The sequence below is a fragment of the Cynocephalus volans genome, chromosome 14 (genome assembly GCF_027409185.1).
Source record: "Cynocephalus volans isolate mCynVol1 chromosome 14, mCynVol1.pri, whole genome shotgun sequence".
Lineage (NCBI taxonomy): Eukaryota > Metazoa > Chordata > Mammalia > Dermoptera > Cynocephalidae > Cynocephalus > Cynocephalus volans.
In genome coordinates, this window is record NC_084473.1 from 52,047,040 (window position 1) to 52,068,645 (window position 21,606).

Below are 21,606 nucleotides of genomic sequence, written 5' to 3' on the forward strand. Positions count from 1 at the left end.
AGATCTGCAGAGGATATCCCTCAAGTGTGAGAAAACTATCCAAGGACAGTGGAAGAACCACCAAAAAGGATTAGATGGAAACACCACCAAACAGTTCCTGTTCCCACCAGCCAGAGTGCTCAGAAGGGTTTTGCTTCAATAGTGAGACAAAGTGGTACTACATAACAAAACTTAAAAGCAAATCCCAAAAAGATCAAACTGTTTCCAAGTAACTTAACTGCATTCCAGAACAAAGCTCAAGATTTGTATATTTAATAGAATACAAAAATATCCAGGAGCCAAAAAGGTAAAATTTCAAATGTCTGGCATTAAATAAAAGATTACTAGGCATGCAAAAGCAGAAAACACAACCCACAATGAGGAGAAAAATCAATCAATCAAAACCAACTCAGAAATGAGACAGAATCAGTAGACATGGACATTAAGCTGGTTTTAACTGTATTCCCCACATTCAAGGAGATAGAGAAAAGATAGAGCATGAAAAATATAGACATGGAAGATATAAAAGACTGAGTTTTTAGAGATGAAACTATATTGTCTGAAATGAAAAATACACTGGAAGGGATTAAGAGCAAATTAAACATTACAGAAGAAAAGACTAATGAGTTGGAGACATTGCAATGGAGTATCCAAAAGGAAACAGAAGAAAAAGACTGAAAAAAAATCGAAATGAGCATCAGTAAACTTTAAGACAACCTCAAGCAGCCTAATATACCTGTAATGGGACTTTCAAAAGGAAGAAAAAGAACAAAAATATATATATGTGGGTGTGAATATATATACATACACAAAGACATGAAGAAATAATAGCTGAAATTTTTCCAAATTTGATAAAAACTACAAACACACATATCCAAGAAGCTCAACGAACTCCAAGCACAAGAAACATGAAGAGAAATATATAAACAGTTTCACTTACAAAGGGTTCTTGCTCATAAATTCTCTAACTAAATGTAATACAGAAATTAGACTAAGAGACTAACTAACCCTTAGGTTAATTTACAGAGTTTCAACTCACACTTTAATAGAATACATTAAATCACATATTAATTTGAGTAATGTGCTTAACAGAAATCTTAACAATTTCAAAGTTAGCAAAATATAGCTTTTAAAATGATGTATGTTTTGTTCCGCTATCAGTTAAATAATTCATCAAAATATATTTGTGTTGGGCCGGCCCGAGGCTCACTCGGGAGAGTGCGGTGCTGATAACACCAAGGCCCTGGGTTCGGATCCCATATAGGGATGGCCGGTTAGCTCACTGGCTGAGCGTGGTGGTGACAACACCAAGCCAAGGGTTAAGATCCCCTTACGGGTCATCTTTAAAAAAAATATATATATATATATATATATATTTGTGTTGATCTTATTTTAGCAAATTATTTTTTTAAAAAAGCAAAAGCGTACTTCTTTTTTTTTCCTAAATTTTCTTTTCCTTTAATTTACATAGGTCATTCAAAACAGAATTAGGACACTGAAAAAACTTTTAACGAAACTGAGAGGTGGAACTGAAAACACAGAAGCAGATTTGAGGTTTAGAAAGGAGTTAATCGTCCCAAAAAAACAACAACTGGGCAACCACTACTTTGGAACACCATTATTTTCAAAATATACTGTTTTTTTAATGTATAAAATTGTACTTAAAAGTGAAAACAAGCTAATGTGTTTGTTTTTAGCATCTCAGCTAACTACTGAGTACTCAAAAAATCTATTTTTTTTTTCTGGAAATAGAATCATTCAAATAAAAACCATTAAAATGGAAAACTAAAGTAATACATTTTCCTATTTTTGTGAACACACCTATTTTTTTAGGGTTCAGCCCACAAATTCAAAATTTTCTGTCTGAAAACAAGCAAGTAAAGAGACATAGGGGAACAAGTTCTCAGTATGTATTGTAATGGCTACCCTTCTTGTCATGTGTGTTCCCTAAAATAGAAGTCAGTTTAATTATTCTACCATTGCTTAGAAAATAGCAGGATATTTCAAAGATTAAAAAATAAGGCCATGGGATAGCTGCCAAAAATATATTTACTAACTCTGGAGATAATTACCATCTACACTTTTTCCCTTTCTTAAGGAAAAAAATACACACATTTAGAGGACATATGCATTTCTTTTGGTGCCTATACAAAAATAAACACTTTTGGAAAATGTATAGTATAGAACTTCCGTATGGGATCAACACACACAAGAGACATCACACAAATCTCTTTCAGCATACAGAATCTCTTTGAGCACATAGTTCTCTGAAGTTAACACTGAAACAATTATTTATGGATTTGACTTCTACCCTCTTTTAAACAGAAAAATCTAAACAGAAAAATAATTTCCAATAATAGAAATGATACTTTGTATGTAAGGTTATCAGAGCAGAATAGTAGACTTACTCTCCAGTAACAACTATTTATTAGTAATGCACTAATTTCCCACCTACGAGTATATAAAAAATAAGAATGCCTTCAAATCTGAAGCTCCAGATTACTCTTGTCATCAGACTCTATTCAAGAGAAATAAAGCTAAATACACATTATTTTGAGCACAACTATAATACTGAGTTTGATAACCTACACTGAAGTACTCAGGATGCATGTATGGTACAAGACCTGTAATAATAAAAATGGAGTACTGTAGCTTTTATTTCACTGATCCAACTACCAATATACTTTCAATATTTAAAAATTCCCATCTCAAAAACATACTTCCCTACTTAAACAAACCCAGTATTATACACATAAAAGATCAAGATTTGCCTACTAAAATATAATGTAGTTGTCAAGACTTCAGTTACTTGCATTTCAAAACCTCTAAAAATATCTTAAAATGATCCCCCAAACATTAAGCAATTTAATAATTCACACAGTAAATCATCTAATCAGACTTTAGTTATTATAGGCATTTAAATTATTTGCTACAGCAACAGTCCTCCTCACTAACCAGAACTGTTGTTTGAAATTTTCTCTTCAGAAATTTATTACTTCACTAGTTTCAAAATTTGAGCCATTTATTTTTAGACACAAAGGTTAATAAGAAAAATTTCTGCATCAAGTGAACGTAACTTCACAGTAAGGTCTCTTCCCCACCTCGCACTCTGTGCCCCCCGCCCCCCACGCCCGTCTTAGATAACCAGATTCTCATTCTCTCTAATTTTACCAAATAATCAAAGAGGACACAATGTGGCTTGAATTTCAGCACTGGAAATAAGTGACAATACATGGTTGGCAGATGAAAAATTAAAGTTTCACAATTTTAACAAGTATAATTACTGGGTCGTTATAAATGGCCTGGACATATAAGATTATCACTCCTTTCAAGATCCAGTACTTAAACAACTTGAATTTTTCTGGCCGAAGAACCAAATTGGGTCTTAAAACATAGTCTCTAAGTTCACTGTATGCTATTTTTCAAAGAAAGACAAACTACCTAGAAAAGAAGAAAGCACTTACATTTGGAGCATGACCTGGTTCAAGAATACCCCATCGACCAAAGCCACATATTCATCCAGGTTGGTCCCATTTCCTGCAGCCAGAGGGCCAAACGTTTTAACCTATAACAGAAGGACCATCACGACATGAACGCCCACCTCCATCTCTGCAGTCACAAATAAGACAACAAAATATACAATAAAAGACACTCCACTTACCCAAGTAACCAATGGGCTGGTCATGAACTGCTCCATAAGGGGAGTAAAAATTTCGTTCTCCATTTTACAGATTATGTATTCGAAAAAAAGGAACTACCACAAAAATACGCCTAGGGAATTGGTCATTAAACGTAGAAGTAGAAATCAATGAAAGTCCATTTCGGCAAGGGAGGAAAATCCCATCGTGGCGGGGGGAAAACTCTCCCTCCTCAAAAAACACCCCAGAGGGAAACGAGGCAAAATCCCGAGAAGTGGCTTCGACAGCCGCCAGGAGCGGCAGCCTGTGCTAGAAATGTCTGTACCGGGCGAGGAGGGGCAGAGAAAAGGCATCTGGAGGAGGAGGAAGGGAAAAGGGGCTGGAGCACAAGACAAAAAGCCCGTCAAGGTTGCCCAGCTCCTGGAAGAGCCAGACCAGCGAGACTGCCCCCAATGAATTAATCCCAACGTGGGCTAAATGAGATCCCACGATACATTCCACCTTAAGGGTTCCGAGGGGCCGCCAGGCTCGACCTCTGCGTTCGGCTCTTCGCGTTCCACCCGCCAGTGGACAGGGGGCCGCTTCGACCCCGTTGCCTCCTCTGCCCGCAGCCCCTCACTACCGACAGTCAGGGCTCGCCCCTTCCCCCCGAGCAGACACCATCCCTCCGCCGCCCTCTAGCCTCGCTTCCAGCCCCCTTCCCTTCCCGGGGGGTAGGGGCTTAATGAGTGTCCCTAACCCCCCAGCTTCCTCAGCCCCTCCAGCCTTTTCAGCACGTCCCTTGGAAGCCTTGGCATAAAATCACGGCCTCTCTCCTGCCACCTCCTCCGCCCTCTCTGGAGGAGAAGGAGTAACGGCCTCCGCACCGCAGTGCCGCAGCACACCCCCACTCCTCACCGCCCACCGGAGCCACCGACTCGCCAGCTAACGGAGCGCGCCGCTCCCTCCGCGCAGATATCCTTCCGCCGACTCCCCGCCCCTCCCGCGCCCCTACCTCTGGATTGTGGGAGAAGAAAACCGCTGCATGAGCGCGCTCCCGAGCGAGCGCGTCCCCAGGCCGGCCTCGCCGCCACCCGGATCCTGGCGGAAGGCGCGGGTGCGGCCGTGGACGCGCGCTCGCTGCAGCTGCTGCGGCGGCCGGCGCCTCGCTCGCGCCCGGGACGGTTGCCATTACCTGGGGGGCGGGGATGGGGAAGGCAGAGGAAGGGGTCTGTCTGTTCGCTCGCTCATGCTTAATTATGGTTTATTTCTTCCTGGAGTGCCTTCTTTGATGTATGAAGGAAAGAGAACGAAATCCTTCTCTTTTCAACATGAGGGACGCAGACAGCCTTTTTCGGACAGTTTGATTTGATCTGTTAATCATGCTTTCTTCTCAGCAAAATGAATAGGAAAACTCACTGCAGCAAATGGCAGAGGGACTTGAGACATAGCCACAGCTTGGTCCTTTTTACTTTTCTTTTTTCTTCTTCTCCTTCTCTCTCTCTTTTTTTTTTTTTTTTTTTTTTTTCTTTAATTCAGTTCACTAAAGCATCAGTGTTCTTCAAAGTTGCAAGTGAAATGTAGTAGGATTTTGAATGACACAAGGTGTCTTTCAACATGTTGGTATTCTTTGACTGGAGCAAACGTGATTCAGACATTGTTTTTTTACTGTTTGGTCACTGAAAAAATTCAAACAAAATCAAGAGCTACAAAGAGGAAACATTTGGAAGTAATGCAAGTCGGGTGACAAACATTAAATATTTGTCATAATTCTCTATGCTATCCACGACCGGAACCTCACAATAATTTTAAGAGTTCCCTAGCAAAATCAAATATTACTCCTCTTCACTTTGAAGGAAAATATAGATCTTTTTCCTGGGATAAAATGTGGGTGTAAAACATTTTTTTTAGAAAATAATTACAGTATTGTAGTTTTGCAACGTGTGTTGTGTTTACATTTTTACATAAATATCTACTCTGAGTACATATATTTTAAATTAGCAGTAAAAATGTTTTAATTCTGAATTAAGAAACAGCACAATTTCTTCATTAGGTAATTGAGAACCTGGACACTGAAATCTTTCTGCCTGGTTCCAATACTTACCAGCTGCATGAGCATAGGCAAGTTACTGAGCCTCTCTGTGCTTTTCTTTTTTCATGTGTAAAGCAGGGTTAGTGATAGTGTCAAATGAACTGGAAGCTTATAGTAAGTGTTCTGTAAATGTTATTGACGTTGTTTTCATCATTATGCCCACAAAATAAAGAATCTTTAGGAAAAACTTGAAATGTAACCTCTCCTTCATTTCAGTTACAGGAGAAAAGATCTTGCTTTGGGAGAGAACAGAAATAAATGCCCTTTTAAAATCATCTTAATTGAAATTAGGATTCATTCATGTGGCACTTTGCTGGGGGTGTACAGAGTTGAACCTTGCATTGCCCTGGCTGGTACACAAGCCTTCTGTCATCCTGGTTGTTAGAGTCATCCTGGTTGCTAACAATCTTTTCCTCTGCTCCTGATGCCTCTTTCTTAATCACAGTGAATGAAATGTAGGCAGAGGGAGAGCAGACACCAAGAAGGAAGCATTGCTTTTAGGAGCAGCCCAATGCCTGATATATCCGCTTTTCTTTGTAATCCCTCAGAAGCTTGGCAAAACAACATAGAAGTATTCATGCCTGTACTAGGGTTTATCCCAAGACAGACTAACATGCTTCATTCATGGGTGAAAAACCCATAAAGTATTAACACCAAGTACAGCAGGCTAAGAACATTTTAGATAGCTGTGACTGAAGAAGGATTAGCACAGGAGTCATACATTAAGATAGCATTGTTTATTCAAATTACATTTAGTACCCAGTCCTCACAAAAATCTGGATTCCCCTCTAGAACCAGATGGCCCCAGATGCTTCCTGGTCTATCTTTAGGTTTTACACACATACACATACACATACTCAACAAAGAAACATGAGGAGTTAATTGCAAAAACAGGAAACTTTAGACCAGACTGAGGCCTGGAGGAACTTACTTGAAAACCTACCAATTCACAATTCTGTAGTTTAACAGCAGCCTTAGAAATGCTTTATAATATCTCAAGAGAACAATCAGGAAACTTCTCTGTCTGGTAAAGAAGGATTGTACATTATGCACAATTTAATGATCTTTGAATTGCAACGTTCTATAAGATTAAATCCATTCCTCCTTTCACTTAGGAAGAGATTTCTCAAGGTTTCTTCAAAGTACATTTGTTTTTTTACTTTGTAGTCATTTATTTGTCCTGAATTCATGTTAAATTCAGCAGGAATGGACTCTGAAAAATCATACCCATTTGGTTAGGGTCTAAGTTGTTTTGCTCAGTTCTCTTCTAATCTGAAACTAAATGGTTGGAATGGACCATGGTTCCATTTAGAAATCGCTAGAGAAAGATTCTCCCCCATGTATTATAATTGAGGCTTCCCCCTGCAGGTTACACATACATTATAGGAAGTGATAAACTCACCTTAAACCAGGCTCCTTGATGACAAATATTTTTAAGTACAGATTTGCAAAGCTAATCACATTCATAAATTAGTACAATAAAAATAACACAAATACAGCAGCAGAACTGTTGTTTATAGTAGCCAAAAAGTGGAAACAACTGAAATGTTCATTGATGAATGAATAAATAAAATGTATTATATCCCTACATTGGAATATTATTTGGCAATAAAAAAGAAAAGGGCTGGTCGGTTAGCTCAGTCGGTTAGAGCATGGAGTTACAATACCAAGGTCAAGGGTTCAGATTCCAGTACTGGCAGGCCACCAAAAAAAAAAAAAAAAAAATGAAGTGGTGGTACAAGCTACAACATGGATGAAACTTGAAAGCATTATGCTAAGTTAAAGTCACAAAGAACAACATATTGAATAATTCCATTTATGTGAAATGTTCAGAAGAGACAGATGTATAGAAACAGTAAATTAGTGGTTGCCTAGAACTGGGAGTTCAGGGGAAAATGGGGACAATGGCTTAGGAATGCACGGTTTCTTTTTGTGAAAATTTAAATATTCTAAAATCTATTATGGTGATAGATACACAACTCTGTGAATACACTAAAAGCCATTGAACCATTGAATTGCATATATATTAAACGGTTGAATTGTAAATTATATGTCAATAAAGCTATTTTAAAAAAAAAAAATTGCACCATTGCCTCATGAAAATTTTTTAAAGCGTCATCAAGAAATCCGATCTTGCATAGACTTTTCAAAGGAATTCTTGATCTAATGAATAACATTTTAAACTCACCTAAGAACAGAGAAGGCATATTTTTAATCATCCAACATAGTTTTAAGAGAAATATAATACAGTAAGGGGGAGAGGGGAAGAGAGAAGGAGAAAAAATGATTGAAATCAGGCAGGTTACTTAACTTCTCGAGCATTAGTTTCCACAGCTGTAAAATGACCATTCATTCCCTACTGGTTTTATTCCCTACTAGACAACTGCTTAGACCAGTGGACTTACTGCTCTGTCCTGTGTCTCAACTGAGTAGAAGAAAGGAAAGTTGGAAAGAGATGACAGGGAAGAAAAAGGACATCTTCCTTTCAAGCTAATATCAATTGCTCTTCTCAAATGCCCGAATTCTGTGTTCCAAAGTGAACCATCTCAAACTCATCATGATATTCCACACATCTGTGCCTCTACACATGCTACCATCCCTGTTTAGAAAGCCCTTTCCTGCTTGCTAGCCAGGCAAACTTTCAACCCAGCCCTCAGGCGCAAGTGCTACCACTCGGGGAAGCATTCCTCTAACTCCGGTAGAGTTAATCACTCCCTCTTTTGTGCCTTCGTAGTGTCTAACCTCCCATCCAATTCTGTAACAAGTAGGAATGTATTTGCCTACATGCTCTTCTCCCAAGTGACTTGTTTTATTCATCTTTGTATCCCTGGGTCTAGGGCAGTGCCTTGCAATGGTGGGCATGCTCAGTCAATAGATCAAAGAGTCTTCCTCAACCATGGTGATCTGTTTAAATTCCTAACAATTGGCAAGAGCTCACAGCAAAACAACTAACAACTATACCAACGAACTCATGACCCTGAAGGGAAGTTAGCTAGAGATTCCTGTTTCCAAGTGAATTTGGAGAACTGAGGGATTTGCCCCAAGACGTTGAGGTCATAAAATAAATTCCCTTCAAGACAATCTTTTCCCAAGTCTACATAATTTTTTTTCAGAGAAAAGCTTAGAGGAATACATAAACATCATATAATCTTTATTTTTCAGTCAGCATATAATGACATTTATCCTTCTCAACACCCACACTCTTTTTTCTTTTTTCTTTTTTCTTTTTTTCTGGTAGCTGGCTGGCTTGGGGATCCAAACCCTTGACCTTGGTGTTATAACACCCACACTCTAACCAATAGAGCTAAGTGCCCAGCCCCAGACTTTCATTTTTTACTACTTTGATGGAAATCTTCTAAAAATGTGTTATAATTGTCTACACTTTGTTGAATATAAATTGACCTTTTCTTAAAGAAATTACATCATCACAATTGACCTAAATGATTGTGTTGTGCTTTTAACATAGTGATATATCCAGAGGCTCTTAAGAAGTGCATCAGTGGGGCTGGCTGGTTAGCTCTGTTGGTTAACATACAACCTTATAACACCAAGGTCACAGATTCAGATCCCCATACCAGCCAGCCACCGAAGGGGAAAAAAAGGTATGTGGGTGAACTTATAAGCTCCAGACAACTAATTTTGAGTTTTATTTTACTTTGAATAGTTTTCTTATCTTCTTCCATGGTTGACAATATGTTTACATGTAGTCCCCATTCAAATTTGCTGCTTCTAAGTTTCCGTGTGCTAGGAATATATAGATTGTTAAAACAATCTGAAAGAACTAATAATCTTTGAGCAAAGACCTAATGGGCTGGCCTATGGGTAAAGTCCATGGATTTCTGATAGGCCTAAAGTTTCCCTTGGTGTAATGCTTTTGTTGACTTTCAGTTTCTTGGTTTTTACTTACCTAAGTATGGCACTACTCTATTGTTTCGACAAGTTTGCCATGGTATGACATGAAATAATCTTGTAATTAATGGCGACTTAGCAGATATTTCTAGGGTATGACTGTCCTATCATGTAATCAGTCCTAGTGTTTACACTGTTCTTTCTTTAATATCTCCAATCTAAGCAATAGGCATACTCATTCCTACTTATGCTGCTGATGGAAGGATATTAAGCAATTAGAAACCTTATAGATAGAGGAGAAAATAAAAACATGTACACCAAAAAATGAAAATAAAATAAAAGCATAGACGGAAAAGGACCAGTATTGTAAAATAGACTTCAGGAAGGTGAAAAAACATCACTTCTATTCTGATTGTAAGCCTATTCCCAACCTCTACTATTCACCCATTTGCATCCTGGAAACAGACGTAAGCCATATGGTTGATTTGAAGGGGATATGGGGTGGTTGTGTGTTTTTGGTGGCTGGCCAGTACAGGGATCCGAACCCTTTGACTTTGGTGTTATAACATTAATATCTAGTTAGAAACAGAACCTAGTCTATGTCAGAACAGATGACACATCATTAATAAAATAGATTAAACATTCTAAGTTTCAGGCACTAGCCTCACAGTGGAAGAACATAGAAATATAATTGATAAATTTTTATATAGCATGACACAAAAGCTTAAGACCTCCTAATAAAAGAAACACAAACTGGACATTCTTGGGTACAATAATACCATCTTTGGAGCATGACAAATTTATCACACAATATTTTCTTTAGGTAAATCAGCAAGATGATTTCCACATAACAAACCATTGATACTTTTAGGATACTGAAAATAAGTGTGGGTTAAAACAATTAAATGCTAATCATAGAAAAACATAGATCTGCTTACATATTAAAAAATACAAATTACAAATAGTAATAAACATTACAAGTGAGGATATCTGAAGACATTTTATTTCCTTCTGTTAAGTGGCAGTAGGAAGATACCTAAAAATGCATATACTGATAAGTGACTATGTATTTGATGTTCTGCTACTGAAAAGTTAAAATTCACACACACTTTTTAAAATTAACAATTTAAATGTTTTTATTTCCTAATTTTCAATCACTATGTGCCAATTGATTATTTTCTTAAAATATTAGCTTGAGGGCCGACCCTGTGGCTCACCCAGGAGAGTGTGGCGCTGGGAGCACTGAGCTGCTGGGAGCACAGAGGCCGCGGGTTCGGATCCTATATAGGGATGGCCGGTGCGGGCAACACCAAGCCAAGGGTTACAATCCCCTTACAGGTCACAAAAAAAAAAATATATATATATATATATATTAGCTTGAGAAGAGTTCTTGGACTCAATTTTATTTATTTATAAATTTAGGGGGTGGGGAGCGGTTACTGGCAAATACAGAGATTGAACCCCAGACCTTGGTGTTATCAGTACCATACTCCAACCAACTGAGTCAGACTCAATTTTATTCCATGAATCTTGTAAACTGTCTTTAATTTCTTAAATTAAAATAACAATATAAGATATTCAGTTACATTGAGTTACATATTTTTTAATTTTATTTCATTTTTTCATTATAAAAATAATGTTTCATTTTCATATTTGGAAAAAATCAACAATACATAAAGAAACTAAAAAATGAGCAATGTATAATTCTATTATTCAGAGGTAAATATACCCCTGTATTTGTTTCATAAAATTTAGAACTGTACCACTCTCATAAGATCATTAAAAAATATAACAGGGATCAAAGTTTGAACATCCTTCTCAGTTTGATCAATAAATAGTATTCAAATGCATTTTTACTAATGATATTTATTATGTATTAAGTGTGCAGCAGTGCCAGGTTAACAATTTTTAAAACATCAGACCCCAAATTCCCATAATCATATATGAAATGACTAACAAGTCTCACAAGAGAATGAAAATATATTCTCTGGGTTTAGAGAAAAACTGAGGTTACGGGTTCTATATTTGTCAGTGCATTCTCACTTTTGTCATTAATCAATATTTATTGAGCTACCATATGCGTAAGATAAGCATACTGAGCATACGAGGCACAGAGAAGAGTGAATCTAAATGAAGACAAAAAAATAAAATGGCAAATATATCATTCAATCAATTAGTTCAGAGGTTGGCAAACTTTTTCTGTAAAAGGCCAGATAGTAATTATTTTAGGTTCTGTGGCCCATAAGGTCTGTGTTGCAACTACTTGACTCCACCACTGTAGCATAAAGCAGCCGTAGACTAACTGTAAAGAAATAGACATGGCTGTGTGATAGTAAAACTCTATTTACAGAAAGAGATGGTGGATCAGGTTTGGCCCCCAGGCCATAGTTTGACCTCTAAACTAGTTGAATACACTGAATGTAAACAAAACAAAACAAAACATAGGGCTGACTTTTTTCCCAAAAAGTTACAAATGATTAAATTAATCATCCAACTGTATTGTATAGTTATCTTCTGCAATTGCAGAAGAAGTGGTCCACAAGTTGCTTGGAAGCTGAATTTCATTAGTCTAGTGTATCAGATATAGTTTAAATTGCTTTCAATTTCTCATCATGTTACCACTGAAACTTTTCCCCTGGAAATAAGACTGTTTATTTGGAAGTCTTCTTGAATGCTAGCAGGAAACAAGGGACACACTTAAAGTGTTTAACTAAAGAGAATTTAATGAAAGGATGATTTAGAGAGGTGTGGGGAGTTAAATGAACTAACAGGGGGGTGGTGAAGCGCCCAGGGATGAGCAGTAGCAGGGAGCTTTTCTCACCCCTAGGCCTGAAGGGGCAACAGGAGGAAACCTGGAGTATTAGACAAAGAGGCACTGGACAGGATCTGTGTCCATAGAGCACGGAGCAACTGCCATAGTCATGATGCAGAAGAAAGGCAAACGAATACCCCAATTTCCTTGTCCTCCTCATTGGCTGAACCCAACGGGAAGCAGAGAACAAGAAACCCCAGATGATGCAATCTACAGAGGTCAACCTCCTGGGAACAGAGAAGAGCAAAGAGTGAGAATGGAACTAAAGGCCTCAAAGAAGACTGCATAGCACAGAGCTCCTTGTGAAAAGTGTAGATGACATGTAGAACCATTTCTAAAGAGTTCTTGATACAAGATGGCAATTCTTTTCAAATTAGAAGCTTAGACTAGAATGTCATGAAGAAACAGAGGGAGCTGATAGGTATGTTAACAACCTGCCATAATATTTCTGGCATATAGTTTGACATCTATGATCTGTTAATGCAAGGTATTAATTAATTCTTCTACTGACAAATATATAGTATCAGTGCACCTGCAGTGTCTTGCACATACTATGTGCTTTATATTAGTTGAATGAATAAATTTGTTGAAATAATTTTTCATATCTTTCCTTTAAAGAACAGGGATCAAACCCTGGTATTATCAGCACCACACTCTAACCAACTGAGCTAACCAGCCCTCCCAGGAAATATAATTTATTAAAAGACATTACTTTAAAAGAAAAATTACAAAATAAGGTTAAAGTGACTATGCGGTACAAGTTACTTGTGATTCTCTTATCTGTGTCCCCTACTCACAGCAAAAACTGAAAGCTCTACCCTCAAACCAATTTTCACTAAAACCCATTCAATAAACACTTATTTAGAATGTATACCCATTTGAAATCACATACTCATCATTTTGTTTAATAAAATAGGTAACAAATCAGAGTTTATGCCCTTACGTACAGTAATTGCTCAAATTCAATTAGCCTCTTCCAAAAGCATTGTGAAATCAACATAGTAGATAGATGGGACTAATTTAAATAATGTTAGTAGATAATACCTTCCCCCAAATTAATTTTTTTCTAATCACAAGCTAAATTGACTATATTTTGTAATACATTAATCATGTGAAGAGTTTGGCTCTAAATTAGGAAGAAAATATTTATGTACAATTTTTACCCTTTACAAACTCACACACATCTTTTGTAGAAATTTACTAGTAGACAGGCTTCCAAGCCCTGGATTGGGTCTATTTTTGTCCCAGAAAGCAGCCTACTCTTAGCTGAAGATCTCAACCTCCTACTTCTTTTTAGTTTGAGACATGGCAGTAGCATATCAATTACGTTACGGTAGCTACAAATGGCTTTTGAGTTTTGGTAATACTAAATTAGTTAATTGTCTGTTTCAGTCTCCTTTATTTTCTCCTTTATTTACTATGGCCCTACTTAATTCATTCTTGAATATATGTATTTTTCAATAAGGGTCATAAGGACAATGACGATATTTTTCCTGCAATGCAATGGGAAAGCATTTTTCTCTTAATTAGCAAGAGCATATCAAATTACATAGAATTGGCAAAAATCAACATAATTTTCTGAAGAGCAAATCCTGCCAAACTAATTTCTTTCCTTCTTTTTTTAAACCAACTGCAAAACCTGGCAGATGATATAGCAGTGATCACCTCTACAAAACATCGTCTGTGTCTTCTTACGGGTATATACATGATGTCTTTAAACATACCATGGTGCTCAAGTCTGAGGTAGAATCATGAAAGGAATCCCTGCCTCTTCCCTCATTTTACTCTTGAATACTAATCTCAGCATACGGGCATACATGATACTAGAACTGGTTATTGAGTATGCCAAGTACGCACAGATTGTAGATTATCCCTTGTCTCCAGAGATGTAGGAAAGTAGAATTCCACCTGGCTTAGAAATAATGTAACCTTGTGCTACCAGTATTTCTTTAAAGTGTAAGTAACATTCTTGTACTTCTGCACTAAAGGATCTCCATCTTAACTAATACTGTAAATAATCCAGCCGCTAAGAGGCAGTAAAAAAATTAAAATTCACCAAAAAAGTTTTACGTATTTCAAAAATAATCTTTTAGTAACAGCTGATGTATCCTGAACTTGTGGGAAGCATGATCTACATGTGTTAGCAGCAATGCCAGTTTAAAATTTTACCAAAGGTGTATTGTCCCATATGAGAACTTCCTATTTATTTCCCTTTCTTTGTTCATTCAATAAACACACATTTATAGCACTTACTATGTGCCAAGCACCAGAGATATGAAGTTGAATATGATGTTTCCTTTAGATACATGAACCCTCAGGGACCTTAGAGTCTGCTAAGGAATACAAACTGATTATTCTAAAACAGTGCAATTCATGATATGTGCTATTTGAGGGAGACACAAAGTTCAGTTTTAATGGAAAGTCAATATAAGCTTCGCAGAAAGTTAACTTTTGAGCCAGACCTTGAATGAAAAGTAGGTGTTCAATGGGGAGGGGAAGTATGGGGAATTTCAGGTGAAAGAACAACAGAAGCAAAGCATCAAAGTATAGAAGAGGATAGTGTGTTTGAAGAGCCATAAGTAGCTTTATGTGGCTAAACAAGTAATTTCCAAAAGTGGACAATGGTGTGAAATGACAGCTGAAGTCATATTGAGAAGAAACCCAAATAGCATACTAAAGAAATTGGCCTTTATCTTATAGGCAATAGGGTACAATTGAAGCTTTCATTTTTTTTTTTTTTTTTAAACCAGGGGAATGATATCAGATTTCTCTTCTAGAAAGAAAATTCTAGAAGCACTGAAATAGGGGAATTGGAAAGAGGTGAGACTTCAGACGGAGAAACCAGACAGGAATTCCTCCTACTAAAGTTTTATGGTTTCAACTTGTGTAGCTGTTGTTTATTGCAAGCTTAATACTGACTTTTTTGAACTTTGTTGAAACAGGAGGTTATGACCACTACCATCAATCCAGCAACTTGTTCATGTTGTCCTCTATTGGCAGAAATGAAAAGAAATTACTGTCAAGGGCACTATTTCACGTTTCATTTGCTGTTGATATTTCAAATTCTCTGAAATAGTTTGTTATGTTTGGTAACAGAAAAACACATGCCAGTATTATATCACAATTATACGTGCATACCACCAATGAAGCTTGGAATCATTCTCTAGACATCATTACACAGAACTACATACAAAGTTTTTATTGTTCTTTGAAATTCAACTCATTTATAAATTCTATTGCAACCGTGTGCTAGTAACTGTGCTAAGAGTAGAGGATACAAAAAAGAATCTCAAGAAGTACATAAGAATAAAAATAAAATCAAAATACCATTAGTGTGGTGATCACAATACATAAATAAAATTAACATGTGTCATACAAAATACTCTACGATAAATACAGCTAACTCACATCTGTGTCTTGAATTCTTATTATATGTCAATTTATTCAATACAAATCACATTAAGAAAAACTATGACATATTTATATAAGTTGACTTGTAAAAATACGTCTTCACTGCAGGAATACCAGATACAAAAAATACAAATACAAAAAACATAGAAGAGAAAGGAGAACTAAAAGAAAAAATTGCAAAAAAATTCTACCCATAATCCCATCACCTAGATGTTTCTAAATTCTCGCCCTCTCTCTCTCACACACACACACAGAGATGTGATCATATCATAAACAACATATATTACTTTTTTCCCCCACTTAACAATATACCAGGACCATACATGTCTATAATTAAGCTTTTATTCAAATATAATTTGAATTAGATGGAAACTAACTTTTAAAATATATTATTAGTCATATAGATTGTTTTCTATATTTTTTCCATTATAAACAGTACTACGATAAAAATCTTTATAGCTCAATACTCTCATCCATTGCTTATTTCCATAGGATAAATTCTCAGAAGTGGATTTACTGAGGTAAATGTCATGAATATTTTGAAAATAAAATTTCATGTTTTTTTTGTTTGCAAGCATATGAATTTGGGTATACTAAGCAACAAATAAAATTCAATAAAGTTCAATAGCTTAACACAGCAGGACTGGTATTCAGGTATGTGGGCATCTGTTCTTCAAGTGGCAATTCAGAGCCCTAGGCCCCTTCCTTTTTCAGAATTCACTTTTTCCTTGGGTTTTGTCCTCTGCATCCAGGGTAAAAGTGCTGGCACATGTAACTTCTGCTCAAATTGCACAAGAGAGAACTTAGTCACATACCATAGGATAATTAATCCTGCCACATCCCCAGCTGTACTACTATTATCATAGGAGAAGTAATAAACGGATTTTGGTTAGTGACCTCTGCCATAGTGAATAATACATGTTTGCTATATTTAAAAGAATCAAAATAAGAAAGACCACATGTGGGGAAAACATTTTTAAAAATTACCATCTCAAAATAACAAAATATGTAGATGCAAATTTTGTGCTTAGAAGGCTAATTATGGTTTTAAATGCAAACATTAGACAAGGAGAAAGGCTGAAAAGCAATGATTTAAGTTTCCATGTCAAGAAGCTAAAAATAAAACCCAAGAAATGTAGAAGAAAGTGAGTAATAAAGTACAAAAATCAGCAAGCTTTAAAATAAAAGCTTAATACAGAAAATTAACAAAACTAAAAGTTATCAATAGTGGGAATGAAAAGGAAAATATCACAACAGACCCTACAGACATCAGAGGCAGGAACGGGAGACAATAACAGTCTTTCATAAACAACTCCAAGAGTTTTATGAACAACCCAACCTCCAGTTTGTTTGAAATGGTCAAATTCCAGCACAACTTACCAAAGCTATCAAAAGAAATAGAAAATCTATACAGCCTATTATGTATTTAAAAAAGCAAATTCATTATTTTAAACCCTCCCACAAAGAAAACCTCAGTCCTGGGTGGTTTCACTGGTAAATGCTTCCAAACATTTAAGGAAGAAAAACATCAAGCTTACATATACATTCTAGACAGAATTATGGTACCCGAAAGATGTACACCTTTCAATCCCTGGAGCTTCTGAATATATTACCTTCCAAGATGAAAAGGGCTTTGCATGTATGATTAAGTTAAAGATTTTGAGACAGGAAGACTAGCCTGGATTATCCAGGTGTACCCAGTGCAATCACAAAGGCCTTTATAAAAAGAGACAGGTGTGTCAGCCAGAGAGTGAGAAATTTGAAGATGCCACACTGCTGGCTTTAAAGATGGAGGAAGAGGGGCTGGCCGGCCCGTGGCTCTCTTGGGAGAGCGTGGTGCTGACAACACCAAGTCAAGGGTTAAGATCCCCTTACCAGTCATTTAAAAAAAAAAAAAAAAAAGATGGCGGAAGAGACCATGAGTGCTGGAATGAGGACAGCTTCCAGATTGGGAAAAGACAGAGAGGACAGATTCTCCTCTGAAGCCTCCAGAAGGAATGCAGCCTGCTAACCCATTTTGGACTTCTGGCCTCCAGAACTATAACATAATACTTTGTGTTATTTTAAGCAACTAAGTTTGAGGTAATTTATTATAGTAGCAATAGGAAACTAATACAACATACTTTTTCAAGGAATGAAAAAAAAGAAAAATTTTCTAACTTTTTATATGAAGTTAATGTAACCTTGATTTCCAAAACCTGAAAAGGACATTACAATAAAGGAAAATTACAGACCAATCTCTCTCAGGAATATAGATACAAAAATTCTCAACAGATTGAATCCAGCAACATATTAAAAAATAGGAAATATTAACAAATCTAATCTGGCAATATATAAAAAGGATAATATATCATAACAGGAGTTTATTGTAAGCATGTAAGGGTGGTTTAACATTGCAAAATCAATCACTGTTAATCAACACACTAACAGAAAAAGGAAGAAAAATCATATAATCATATCCATCGATGCAGTATTTAAAATAATTCAAAACTCATTCAAATAAAAAAGAAATGAAAAAATCTTATCAAATGAGGAATAGAAGGGAATGTTCTTAATCTGATAAAAGTTATTAACAAAAACAAACAACCTACAGAAAATACTAGATTCATTGGTGAAATAGTTAAAAATTTCCCCAAGGAATTGGGAGCAAGATGAAGGTGCTTCTAACACTACTCTATTCAATATCATGCTGGAGGTCCTATCCAAGAGAAAAGTTTTTTAGAGGGTTGAGATACCCTTACCGGACAAAAAGAAAAATTTTTTTCCATTGGCTCATTTTTATTGTGGTAAATATATGTAATATAAAATTTACCCTTTTAACCATTTTTAAGTGTACAGTTCAGTGGCATTAAATACATTTACATTGTTGTGCAACCATCACCAACATCCGTCTCCAGAACTCTTTGATCATCCTAAACTGAAACTCTGAACCTATTAAGCAATAACTTTTCACTCTCCCCAGCCAGTGGTAATCACTATTCTATTTTCTGTCTATGTGAATTTGACTATTTTAGGTACCTCACATAAATGAAATCATACAATATTTGTCCTTTTGCATATGGCTTATTTCACTCAGCATAATATCTTCAAAGTTCATCCATTTTGAAGCATGAATCAAGAGTCTAAAAAGCCAGCTCCATGTCTCAATCTGGAACAAACTCTGAGACATAACTAATATTCCAGACTTCCCCTGTGGGATCAGTTTGAAGCTATGTTCAGAGGAACGTCGCCTGAAATCACAGCTTTACTTGGCTTCTTCCCTTTCCTTTCCTGCTTCTCACACTCCCATGTTATTTTCTCCAGGGAGCACTTTCTTAATAAGTCACTTGCACTAGAATCCTCACCTCAGGGTTTGCTCCTGGGGAACTCAAGCTAAGATATAAAGAAACAACTTGTACCTAGAATATAATATATATGTGTGTGTGTATATATATATATATATACACACACACATATATATAAACAACTTGTATATATATATACAAGCAAAATATATACATATAAGTTTATATATATAACAACTTGCAACTAGAATATATATATATTTATTTGTTTATTTTTGGTGGCCGGCCATTATGGGGATCCGAACCCTTGACCTTGGTGTTTACAACATCTCCCTCTAACCAACTGAGCCAATCAGCTAGACTTGTATATATTTTAAAGTCCTTCAAGAAATAAAGAAAAGGCAATCTATTTAATAGGAAAAAGGGCAAATGACCTGAACAGGCATCTCATAAAAGACAATGTCCAAGTGATCAATAAACATATAAAAATGTACTCAACTTCATTAGTCATCAGGGAGATGCAAACTGAAATCACAGTGATATAGCAAACTGGATACTGGATAGCAAACTGCTTACTTTTCATTGCACGCCCACCTAAAAGTTTAAAATGAAAATACCAAGTGTTGGTGAGGATGTGGAACAAACAGAGTTCTCATACTGCTGATAGGTGTATAGAGTGGTATTTTGGAAGACTGTTGGGCAGCATATGCTAGAAGCAAACATGCATATCCTGTGATACAGTCTTTCCACTCCTAAGTAAATACCCAACAGAAATGTAAACCCAAGATATTTGCAGTAATGTTCATGGCAGCACTATTAGTAATAGCTCCAAACTGGGAAATACCCAAATGCCATCAATAGTGAAATGGATAAATAAATAGAATACCATACAGCAACAAGAATGAATAATCTACTAAGAACAATATAGATGATTTTCACAATATAATAGGGAAAGAAGCCTGACACAAAAGAGTACGTATCATATAATTCCACTGATATTAAGAACAAAAGTAGGCAAAGCTAACCTTTACTCTCAGAAATAGGATAGTGGTTAGTTACTGTGGTGTGGGGGGAGGAACGAAGGCAGCACAAGGGAGCTTCCGGGATGCTAATGACATTCTGTTTTTTGACCTGGGTGCTAGTTACACTTGTGTTCAGTTTTATGAAAATTCACTGAGCTGTACACTTTGGTAAATGCATATAATTTGATGTGCGCATATGTGTATATTATATTTCTATAAAGCTTTTTTGTAACACTGTATATAATTCAGAAATGACTCCTGCTAGAATAATTGAATAAACTATTTTACAGCAACATGAAGGCATATTATGCAGCTGTAAAAGAGAGTAAGATCTCTATGAATCAACATGGACTGATTTCCATGATATATTGTTAAGTGTAAAAAGCAAAGTGCAAAAGAATATTTATAGAATACTATCTTTCATGCACAAAAAAAGGAAAAATAAGGAAATATCTATATCTGCTTACTTGTGAAAGAAAAAAGAGGAGGAGGAGGAGGAGAAAGAAAAAGGAAAGAGGGGCCGGCTGGTTGGCTCAGTTGGTTAGAGCAGAGTGTTGTAACACCAAAGGTCAAGGGTTCAAATCCCCATACTGGCCAGCCCCCCAAATAAATAAACAAATAAAAAGAATAAACCAGAAACCAATAAATTGGTTAACTGTTTTAGTCATTTCAGGCTGCTATAATAAATTATCATAGACTGAGTGGCTTATAAACAATGAAAATTTATTTCTTACAGTTCTGAAGGCTGGAAGTACCAGCATAGTTGGGTTTTTGTGAGCGCCCTGTTCTGGATAGCAAACTGCTCACTTTTCATTATATCCTCACATGGTGGAGAGCAGAAAGAAGCAAGCTCTCTTGTGACTCTCATAAAGGCACTGAGACCATTCATCTAATCCTAATTACCTCCCAAAGGCCCCATATCCTAAAACCATCACATCGAAAAGTAGAGTTTCAATATATGAATTTTAGAAGGATACAAATATCCAGTCCATAACGGTTACCTACAAGGGGAGTGGGAACAAGGTGAAAAGATGGGGGAATGGGAACAGGGTAGAAGGAATGAGGGGGCAGTGACACTTCTGTGAGTAAACGATTTTGTACAGTTCTGACTTTTAGAATTTTGTAAATGTTTTGTGTACTCAAAAAATAAATAATTTAAATGAACTAGCATGTGAGGGACACCCAAAATGGAATACAAGGGGTCTTCAAAAAGTTCGTGGAAAAAATTGTATTATCTTTTAATTCCATTTTTCTTGTATCTTTTTGAAGTACCCTGTACAAACAGTAACAAATGAGCCTAAATATATTACAAATGAACAACACAACCATAGTAAAGGGGTTAGGAAAAACAAAAACTAACATAAATAACTTTGGACAACAGCATTTTGACTATCTATTCTAAGGCATCAGTTGACAAATAAAGGCCTCTGGGCCAAAGCCAGCCCACCACCTACTTTGTAAATAAAGTTTTATTAGACACAGCCATGCTCATTCATTTATGTTTTGTCTATGGCTGCTTTTTCCCACAATGGGAGAGTAG

At 36.3% G+C, this 21,606-nt stretch overlaps 1 protein-coding gene across 6 annotated transcripts in view; it reads right to left on the reverse strand.

Annotated features, from left to right (window-relative positions):
• The window catches only part of CCDC88A (coiled-coil domain containing 88A), a 129,590-nt gene extending 125,117 nt beyond the window's left edge, over positions 1-4,473 (reverse strand). For all 6 annotated transcript variants that reach the window (XR_010021626.1, XM_063077651.1, XM_063077650.1 and 3 more), the window contains exons 1-2: positions 3,641-4,473; positions 3,444-3,544 (exon numbers count right to left, since the gene is read on the reverse strand). Coding sequence is in view for 5 of the 6 variants with exons in the window: in XM_063077651.1 (XP_062933721.1) it covers positions 3,444-3,544; positions 3,641-3,703 (164 nt within the window). In the remaining variant the exon portion in view is untranslated. The remainder of the gene's footprint in view (positions 1-3,443; positions 3,545-3,640) is intronic.
• Positions 4,474-21,606: the final 17,133 nt, after the last annotated feature.